We start from the raw sequence: 10,691 nt of genomic DNA, 5'->3' as shown, positions 1-10,691 counted from the left end.
TGATAGAGCGCCCAGGACTCAAAACCTTTCACAGGGTGCCCCCACGTGGTCTTTTGGGGAATCACACCCACTCCATAGGCTGGCTGCTGGTTCCAGCTAAATTGCTAACTTGTGAGGCATCATTGCTTTTTAGTGATAAAACTGAGGCTCAGAGAGGTGGATGACTTGCCCCAGCTCAAAGTGACAGGGCCATCTTTTGGACCAAGGTCTTTCCTTTGGTCTAAAGTCCGTGCCTATGTCCCTGTCCTGCAGCCTCTTTAGGAAGTCCTTTCTGAGTCCACAGAACCACTTCTCGAGAGTTGAAAGGGCATGTAGGGGTCCCTTGATCCCATTCTTATCTGATGCATAAATCAACTCTGTCATCCCCTCCCATGCAAATGATTAGTCTCTGCCTGAACACTTCCAACAATGGTAAAATCATTACCTCACCAAGAATCCACAAGAATGCTGAACCGCTTTTGTCAGTGGTATACTCTAAGGAGAAGAGCAGAAGGCAGACCTTAGCTGGGGATGCTCCCCTCTGCCTGCAGGTGGTGAGAGGCACAGAGAAGCAAGGGCACACTGCAGTCACATGTGGCAGCACTAAAAGCAGGCCAGCCTGCAAGATTTCAGGGTGATGCCTCTTGTCCTGCCTGACCCAACGATGCTCAGAGCCTGGGCTTCCCCGGGTTCCCTGGATTAGGGTGATATGAGGCAGGCGGCTGAGGAGCTTGCTCGGGGTAGTGGTATGTGCAAGGCCTTGGTCTTCTTGTCTGAGTTGATGATTCCTGCACTGCCTCCTCACAGAGCCAGCTGGATAAGATTGCAAAGACCCAGGAAGGAGAAAGGACAGTGTGGAGCTGCCCGTTCCCTGGCCAGGTGCTGTAATTTTGACCCAAATGTGGCCCTTCAGTACCCGGGGGAGTGGCCAGGGAGCATGGTGCTAGGCCTACACGGGAAGGCAGTGGCTGCCGACTCCTGCAAGGCCTTGGGTGAGTCATGCGTCTTCTTTGAGCTGTGTTCTCCTCAACATTATCAGCCAAGTTCCCCCTTCTTTGCTCCCACACATCCTCTGACCCGGGGCCGACCACATTGCTGTCTTCATGTTCTGATCTCTTTCAGAGCAAGAGGAACATGCTCATCAGAGGCTGTCCATAGTCTCTGGCATGAGAGACTGAATTAGGATGCAGTCAGGGAGCCTTATGGGACTGACCTGCCATGAAGGCTGGGCATGTGGGGACTTCCCCAGGACCACCAATTACCATTGGCACTCTGTTCACCCAACATCATCTCCTCTATAGCATCCCACAGACTGACTATCCAGGCAATGCTTGAATTCCTCCAATGATGCCAAACTGGTTCCACCCACTACACAGAGCTCTGACCAGAACAAAGTTCTTCCCAATGACCCTGGAATCTCTTCCCTAGAGCTTCTACCCACTGGACCTTGTTCAGACCAACAGATCCACAAGAAGCAAGTGCAACCCTTCCATAAGGGCAACTGTGGAAGCAATCAAAACAACCATTCTACTCCTACCACCACCATCTCAGTAGCTGCCAACACCTAGTGCTAGGCCCTTTGCACCCAAGGCCCTTCCTCACGCCACCCTCTGGTTTGTTATGTGCCTCAAAGTAGAGTAAACAGCATAGAAAGCATCAGATCACATGTTGTTACAAATGGAAAAGTTTCATCCTGCAGCCTTGGAAAACAAACGTGCAGATAGGATAAGAGCTGCAGGCTTACAGCACCTGAGCCAGCGACAAGGCTGATAGTTAGTATGTACTGAATGAAAAGAATTAACAGTGCTTGACACAAACACTCAGGGGTATAAAAAACTGGCACATACTCAGCAAGTGGCTCCAGGGCTGTAGTCCCTACCCTCATGGTGCCTGGCTCTTCCCAGGCCCCAACACGGGTGGGCAGAGTCATGTCATCAGCCCCTAACTGACATTTCCGCAGTGGAAGCCAACTGAGTGTGCCTCTGAATCCAGGCAGAAGAATACATTATGTGCCAGAGGCTGAATTCAACTGGCAAACCAAAGAATAAAGTCCAAAAGGGAGACTAGACAACTGAGCCAATTCTGACTCGACCTATGGCAGCAGATGCTACTTATTACTCTCAGGAGGCAATAGCCTCAGAGGTTCTCATGGCGACGTCTAAAAGATGACCTAGACAACTGAGAACAAGCACAATCCTTAGATTGGCATGCTTAAAACAATTTACACACTGAGTCCAGCCCTTTCCTACAAGACCCCATATCTTCTTCGAGCGCTAAGTATGAATAACAGCCACCATCAATTGAGCACTATGTGCCAGGCACTGTGCTAGTGCTTTTCATACACAACTTCAATTAATCCTCATGATCCTGTAAGACAGGAACAACTCTATAGGTGAGGAAACTTGCACCCAAAGTTAAGTGTAAGCAGAAGGCGGCAGGATTAGATCACAGGCCACTAGGACTTCAGGCTTGTGTTCTCAACCACCATTTGCTATGCTGTTTCAAGAGCCTGGGGCCCTGTATCTTCATCTTTGCTTAGGAGACCAGTGATGGCATGGATGTCTCCTGGCCCCTGGGCCTCTCCTCTAAGCTCTTCACCTCTCCTGTGTCTCTACTGCAAGGTGGTACTGAGGCTCTGAAACACTGAGTCCTTCAAGCATGATGGAGAGAGCTGCTTCACTATTAAACGGCACTGTCCTCAGGGAAGGGCAACTCTCCACCTCTACCCGAAAGCACAACCCTCCTAGAGGAGAAGGAATAGCTTTCCAACTACTTTGCTTCCAACCTCAACTGAATACCATCACAGTTTTCTTTCTTTTCTACTAATAAAACAGTAAGACAATTCTGTCCATTTTGTTTTATTTGTTAAATTGCTAAAAAGTCATCAAGGGAAAACATTAACAAAAAACGAAATTGACAGATTTAAATATCAATGAAATCAAATCCACTTTTCATTCCTACACTTATGTGCCTAAAATGATCATCTCAGGGTAAGCCACCCGGGACCCCCGAGTCGTATGGAAAACATCACTCACAGCACCAGCTTCGCCAGGGCACAATGGGTGTGCCCTGACATGAACCCTGGTTGGTGGGAGGGGAGCAGAGCGGGGAGAGAGAGTACAGATGGAGCCAATGCTTAAGGGTTGCTTTCATTTGACAATGAACCTGGTGAGAGGGAGCCACTTACTGGTGACCATGCAGAACATGCCTCCTGCAGTTCGTGGGGAGGCTGCACCGGGACGCAGGCCTTGCAGTTCAGCTTCCTTGCCCCTGGGTGTTCAGATCCTCCCCCTGACTTGTGTGCTGGTAAGAGACCACAGATAATGCAAAGCAGAGCACATCACCATGCCAGGATCGCCACACAGACAAGGACAAACAGACAAACCAACCAGGAATATCACCTTTAAGGGGAAGAAAAGCAGCAGAGCAGAAGGAAACCCAGAAAGACAGAGTGAAAGGAAAGGGAAGCGCCCCTTTGTTCTCCGTCAGCTGGCGGCATTCTGTCCCCCAAAGACAAGACTTCTTACGTTGGTTTTCTTTCTTCCTCCTCTTCTTTCCTTTATTTTAAAGAGTTCCAACACAGTTCCTAAATAGTTCATGGTTTCAGCTCTTCATATAAAACTCAAACATTAAAATCAAAATCAATCCGCAGAGGGCTGGGAGGAAAGTAAGCCCAGTATTGCCTTACAACTAAACTTAAGCTTGTTTCCCCGTCTAATTTGTGCTCCCAAAATGTGTGTGTGGGGGGGATCATGGAGCCCACCACCCAAGTGTAGAAGGGTGAGAATATGAACGAAAATACAGAAGCCTCTCTGCCGCACAGCCTGCAAAATAAGAAAAGCGGAAGCTCTGTCCAAGAGGGTAGGAAGAGACTAAAATTCTCACGAGGTCAACGAGGTGGCCAATGAAGTCAATTCGACATAGGGGCTCTCAAAGGCACACTTGCAGGAATGGAAGGGGTTAAAGCTTCAAGTAGAAACAAAATGTATTTTAAATACTTAAATACTGATAAATATTTGCTTTAGGTGCTCCTGGAGGGTTAAAAAAAAAATTCTGTCTCATTTTTCTCAGCGAATTTTAAGACAAAATTGGCATCATGTCAAAACTGGAGCTGCGGTTAAATCTGATCCAACTGAAGCATCCACGGCGCTGTGGAAATAGTCACTCAGCTGAGACATCTGAAGTTCCCCTGCACGTGGCCTGAGGAGACGATCGCCTTGACTGTGTTGAGTTGCTCTCCCAAGGTGTATATGCCCACAGTGCCCAGGAGCCACCACGACGAACACCACTGGGTGCAGACGAGGCAGATTTTCCTTCAACAGCTGGAAACAGACAGTCCGGTTCTGAGGGGTGTGGGTAACACTGGGGTGCCAGGGAGTTCCAGGGAGCTGGGGTACTTTCTAGGAGAACCAGCATCTCAATGCCTGCCTACCTGGGGAAAGTAGAAGGAATCAACAAGCTAACAGCTGGCTTAGGAAGGCCACAGGACAAAGGGAAAGATTACAAAGTTGAGATTCTGAACTTTCAGGCTTCCAAATACTTTCTATTTAAATAGGAACTGAATTTGGAAGCACTGTTCATGCACAAGTGCAATGTCATAAACAACGTTCAGCAGCAGCAATAATGCCAAAATTGCTTATCTTCTAGGCTAGCTTTCTCTTGTAAATAAGGATCCCATATGATCTAACAGTCTTTGCCAAAGAAGGGCTGCAAAAGCCCCAGAGCAGGGAGTCTGGAAAGCGAAGTGCTGAGCTACAAGCAGCTGGACACCACAGTACGTAGGCATATGGTAGTTTCCTCATCTAAGGGAACACAGAGAAGCTTCTGGAATACATATCCCTCCCTGTGAGCTGGCCTTTCCCTGGGCTTGGCACCAGGGGGGCTCTTCCAAGACCACATTGTAAAAGCTAATGGCTAGGGGAAAGGATTCAACATGATGTAACAGGAGAAAACACACTTATCAGACAGACTGCTAAGTGCTGAGTGAATGCCAGGACCCAGGGTCAGCTGCAGCAGGCTTTGCTTGGGAAATGTTAACAAGACAAAGGGGAGTGTGAGGATGGAAAATGCAATGCTTTGAAATTTAAATCCTAAAGGCAAAATAAAAATCCTCTTTCCACTGATAAGAAATAACCAAACATCCACATTTATGTGGTGCCAACATCTCCTATGTCCAGGCCATGGGTTAGAGACTGGTAATTTGTAACTTCCCGTATCAACCAAAGAAATGCTCTAGTTGGTTGCACCTTATCTCAGAAATGACGTGAAAGTAAAAACCCAAGCCTTGTTTGGGTGGCATGTGAACAAGACAGTCACAATGAAGGAGCTGCTCCCAAGGTCAGCCATGCATCAGAGGCCAAGCAATCACCACTCAACAGCCAGGCAGAGAAATGCATGTCATGACAGGGGCAAAAATCATTTCTAGAAGGAACTGTTATTGGGATTCCCTTCTAAGATCAATTTCCACATTCTACAAATATAGATGGGTGTGCCCAATGGGCTTTGAAAGTAAAAAGCGGCCCATATGGAAAAAAACAGCATCTTTTGATGCTTCAACGACTTCTCATGATACTGGCATCTTGGAATTCCCTACTGGCCCCCCAGAGAAAGGTTCCAGAAATATTTCTAAGAGATTTCTCTGGGTACTTGAGCTTTGTAAAAGAAACAGAAAGTGAGAAAGGTTTTAGGGCCTAAAAAAAAGAAAAAATCCACATACATTAAAAAAAAAAAGAAAGAAAAGCAGTCTATAAATGAAAAGGCAGCCTCTGAGGATCAAGTTTTAAGGGAAGGAAAAGAAGAACAAATGTGGTTTTTGGCAACTTGCAACCAAATATGATTGTCAGAAAATTCCACAATCAGACACCAAAACATTTTCAGAGACGTGGAGGGAGCACTCAAAAGACCAGTGCACACTAGGTGGGCAGGCACAGCTGCATAAACATTGTTTCACGATGATCCTGGCACACAGGCGCAGAAGACAAATCCCTTGTTGGGTAACTTTCCTCAGTCACCAAGGGCAGAATGGGGCCAAGCACAGGGCACTACTACAAAGAAGTCTTCACAGGTCCTCTGTGGTTTTAGAAGGAGAAGAACGATTTCCTACAGGTTACTTTACCTTGCCCGCACCTGAAGGATGTGAATCTGAAACCTCTACTTGTGCATCTTATGCATGCCCTTTCTTTTTCTAACTCCGAGAAGGCCACACAAAGATTTACAGGGGGCTCTTCAGTTTCTGTAGGAAAGTTCTGATGTTAGTCTGTTCCCTAAATTCTTGGTCTAGTTACCAGCAAAGTACAAAAAGGCAGCACAGCCTCTGCTAAAACACAGCAACAATTTTATCTGAACCAGGACGGAGATCTCTCCCTCTTTGTAAACAGAGTTGGCTATATAATATATATTTATATGTTTATATATAATCTTTTTTCTTAATGGAGATTTGATCCCAGCCTGGAGTGAGTGAGGTTGGGAATTGGGGTTTTGGTTTATGGGAGTAATTTTGTCCTTTGTTTTCCCAATTCTCAGTCCAAATGCTTGCACACTGGAAAATTCCAAATTAAAAGCCACAGAGAGGGAAAGGGATTTAGAACACATTATCTCTTTGCTCGCACAAAGTACAAGGCGTTTGTTTTTGGATAGTACTTCACATTCTGCTTCTTGTCCATGAGCCCTCCAAACACGATGAGCTCACCCCTGCCTTGCACCACTGTATGCAGGCTGGTTTCAGGGGGCCCGACCACAGAGCTGCTATTAAACACTTTCCATTTGACCCGCCCCTTCTCCTTGGTGTCTTTAATGTCCAGCACATACATCTGCATGGGCTTGCAGTTCATACTCTGGTACAAGGGTTTGCCAACATTTAAGGACTGTGGAGGGTGGTGGCCCAGACGGCGGGCAATAGGAGGTAAGGAATGTCCATCTCCTTGGGCAGGCCCCGAGCGGGGAACGGGCGCTGTTTCTCCGCTGCTTAGGTTCTGGCTCCCGGGGGAGCCTGGAGAAGACCCCAGAGGAGGACTTAGTGCTGCAGAGGCTGAGGGGCCTTTGGATGACATTGCTTTGATCGCTTCCAGGCTCCGACGCAGGGCACTTGGGGAGACAGCTCCTGCAAGGGCACTGGCCACATGTGGTGGGGTATGCACACCATTCGTCTGTTCAGGAGGGTGTCTCATACTGCCCCCAACTGTCCTGTTGTCCACACCATCCATGTTGGAACTGGGTTTCAGGTCCCAAGCTAGATCTATTGCCCCTAATCGCAGGTCTTTCTGGTCTGGCAGTGACCCTCGTCGGGGGCCCAAAGAAAGCCCCCTTTTTAGGTCACATCCTTCCGTGGCAGAGGGGGTGCTGGGAGACATGGCCTGGACCGGGCTGTCCAAGGAAGGGCCGCCTACAGCCGCTGTTCCTGGAGACAAGCTCCCACCGTTGAGGAGGGGAGAGCCATCTCCTCTGGCTGGGGAAAGGCTCCCTTCCCGGGAACTTGACGGGGTCTGCCTTTGAGCTCTGGGCCTCAGTGTTCCCCAGCGGCCATTAACACAAGGAGCTTCATCCATACTTCTCACTGGAGACTGAGAGCGGTACTCTCGGGTTTCGGGAACCAGGGCTGGAGGAGTGGCACTGATAGGTGAAGGGCGAGAGTTCAAACTGGGGCTGAGTGGGGCTCTCCCACTAGGAGCCTGGCTGAAGACCACCACACACTGCCCCACCTGGAAGACACAAGACCTCTGTTTAGCTCTGATCATTCAGCCATCAAAATTTTATCATGAGGATCTGGGATGTGGCACGCATTTTGTAGGTACCGAAATATAGAGATTAAACTGATATAGTCTGCCCTCTGGGCTAGGAGGGGAGACAGACGTGGGAACAATTTGTTGCTATAGTGTGACCTGTGCTATCATTAGAGTCTTGCCTACAGAATAGGGGTAGAGTCGGGGGAAGAATCAGTTTTTGTTTAGGGGATCCTGAAGAAAGTTTCATAGACAAAGAGATGCTTAAAGCTGGCACTGAAGGGATGAGTGGGATCCGCATAAGTTTTCCCATCTAGCGGCTCACATATGTGAGAAATGACCAAATGTCCACCTCTTTTGCGACATCTAGGTGTTTTCAATTTCCATACAAATTTGCTTGGAAATCTGAAAAGTTAATTTGGCTTTACAGTTTAGGACCTCTCCTCCTGCTGGCCTGTCAGTTCTCCACTTACCCGGCAAGCTGGATGGCACCACAGTTCTGGGGCCCCATGATCTTCGTTTTCTACCTTGAGTGGCTGCCAGGCCCAGGGACCTGAGTGAATGTGCAACAACCATGCATCCTTGAACAGCTGTAAGAGAAGGACCGACAAGAGGACTCAGGTGTGATACATGTTACAAAAACATGCACAGCTGGAATCTCAAAGCTGTGCTGTCTGGTCTAGAGAGTGTGTGGGCTCTTCAGAGAATGTGTGGGCTCTTCAGAAAGAACAGCAAAATCTTTGGCTATTCATTCATTCAAACCTTCATTCATTCATTCATATATTACCACTGCCCTGGCACATGAAATTATGCTTATGACCCATAAATCAATTTTAAGTGGTTTTGAATTTTGCCTATGTTTTTTATATGTGTGCGTTTATTAGGGGGATGGAGAGGTGGCGGGGGAGAGGGTAGATAATATCCATAACTTTCTGAATCTGCATTCTTAAATAAATTCCATGTGAACTCTGGCAGTTATCAACCAGCTTTTCTGTCCCACTCCTCCTTGAAAAAATGATAGCAGCAAACGTTATAGTCTAAAGACGAAGTGGGAGTAGGAAGAATATAGATATGAATACTGGAGACAAATGTCTCTGATTAAAAGCACTCCCGGTGCCCCAAAAAGAGCAGAGAAAAGGACCAGGAAATGCAAAGACTACATCCAAAGTGGAAAAGGAATTCTCTAAATGAAAACGGAATGGTCTGTACTACGGAAATGGTCTGTACATTCTTACAAGATGAGACAGGGGAAGCAAGTTTTGAACATTTAGCAGCATGTGCATGGAAATGCCACATCAGCAGTACTCACAGCATTGGGACCACCACACCCTCCAAGGATTAAGATAGTTGCATCATCTATGACAATCTGGGGAGAGGAAGAAATTTAAAATAAACCTACAAAGACACAGTTATCTGACCTCCTATGCTTTAGTGGTACATGAAAATAGCCTATCCAGCTCCCACATGAGAGTATTCTAGTTACCATAAACTTTCCATTCTCCCAAAACCACATCAGTTCTGACTCCTGTGAACAAATTACTGATGATTCATCTGAATGAATATATTCTTTGTTGATCAAATATTAACATGAGAGTGTCAACCACATAAAATGCAAGGTTCTCTTGAGAAATGAAATAGCAAAGTAAACGCTTTCGAGAGAGGCATAATATAAAGCTACTGGAAATAAATATAACCCATTAGAAGTTGAAAAACAAATACCAGCAAAAAAGAACGATAAATTCTCTTTGGCTTGTGCACGTTGGCATCTTACCTGATTCCCTCCTCCCTCTCCTGTCCTAACTGAAAGATGCTACAGTGTTTGCTGAATAGTTATTTTAATTCCTGAGCACCTGAGATTGGCCACCTCGAGGATGAGGACTAGGGCCGGAGATGTTCGGCTTGGACCATGCCCACTGCTCAAGGTCAAGGACCCAGACATCGTTGCTCCTGTAAGATAAGAACATAAGGATGAAGGAGTTGGGAGCCCCTGGGGACCAGAGCTGATATAAATGAAGGTACATTTATAAAAATGCCCAGCAAAGTGCCATGATCATAGCTAGAACTTAAACTATATTTTTCTTCCCCTCCTTTCCCTGGAACCCATCTCAATACTTTCAAACCTTTGCTCTTTCCATTGACCCATAGGCCTCATTTGAGTCGTATCTGTGGCCACACACTAATATCTAAAGTAAGAGCTAACTGGTGATAGCAGGAAATAGCTACTGGTCAAAATATAGTCTTTCAAAAGCAAAAATCACAAGGAAGACAAAAAAAGTTATTCAAAAGGTAGTTCTATCATTATCCAGGAGATAAAAGATTTATCAATTCTGGCTACAAAAAGTAATTTCACTATGGCTAATGAGAGCTGCAGTTTTATCAAGGACAAAGTGCCACCTCTTACCCTCAAGGGACCAGTATGGCAAGCATAGACTGCTTGATGGCAGTCTCTATTTTATGGTCCCTTCTCTAAGGTCATTCAGAGACCTTAGAAACGCAGGAATAAGATCTCCAATACTTTAAGCCCTAAACCCTTCTCAACAGAAGGGGAGTTACATAGTCTCTCCCACAACTGTCTGAAAATAGGAAGATGGACAGTACCCTGAGAGAGAACAGGGTTGGGTCTGGAAGGGTTTTATTGCTGACAGCTCATCAACTTCCATTTCAGAACACAGGGGAAATGACCACCACTACACTATTACTACTGAATTAGATAGACAGTGATTCAGATGGACTGCTCTGGCTCTGGACTCTTTGGCCTGAGCAGGCCAGAGGTGGAGAGGACAGTGGGTAGGGAGAACAGCCTCAAAGAAGTGTGTCAGATCTGACACAATTTCCTTGCTCCTACCCACTCCCCCAGCCCATCTCATTTGGAGAGTGAACCATTTCCACTTGTCCTGTTAATCTACCTCTCTCCTCTAAAGCTCCAAAGGACACGAGCTGGGCCATAAAGGAGAGCAAGCAAAAACACTCTGAGCTTCTGGGAAGGTAACCTTC

The 10,691-nt window shown here is 46.7% G+C and overlaps 1 protein-coding gene across 1 annotated transcript in view; it reads right to left on the bottom strand.

The window, feature by feature from the left end:
* Positions 1–2,828: 2,828 nt before the first annotated feature.
* Positions 2,829–10,691, bottom strand: part of FBXO42 (F-box protein 42) — an 88,213-nt gene continuing 80,350 nt past the window's right edge. The window contains exons 7-10 of the mRNA XM_046660639.1: positions 9,548–9,644; positions 9,007–9,063; positions 8,171–8,287; positions 2,829–7,676 (exon numbers count right to left, since the gene is read on the bottom strand). Coding sequence (XP_046516595.1) covers positions 6,570–7,676; positions 8,171–8,287; positions 9,007–9,063; positions 9,548–9,644 — 1,378 coding nt within the window. The 3' untranslated portion in view covers positions 2,829–6,569. The remainder of the gene's footprint in view (positions 7,677–8,170; positions 8,288–9,006; positions 9,064–9,547; positions 9,645–10,691) is intronic.

Source organism: Equus quagga, chromosome 5 (assembly GCF_021613505.1).
Source record: "Equus quagga isolate Etosha38 chromosome 5, UCLA_HA_Equagga_1.0, whole genome shotgun sequence".
Taxonomy (NCBI): Eukaryota; Metazoa; Chordata; class Mammalia; order Perissodactyla; family Equidae; genus Equus; species Equus quagga.
The sequence above is the reverse complement of the archived record's forward strand: the minus strand, read 5'-3'. Positions and strand labels throughout refer to the sequence as shown.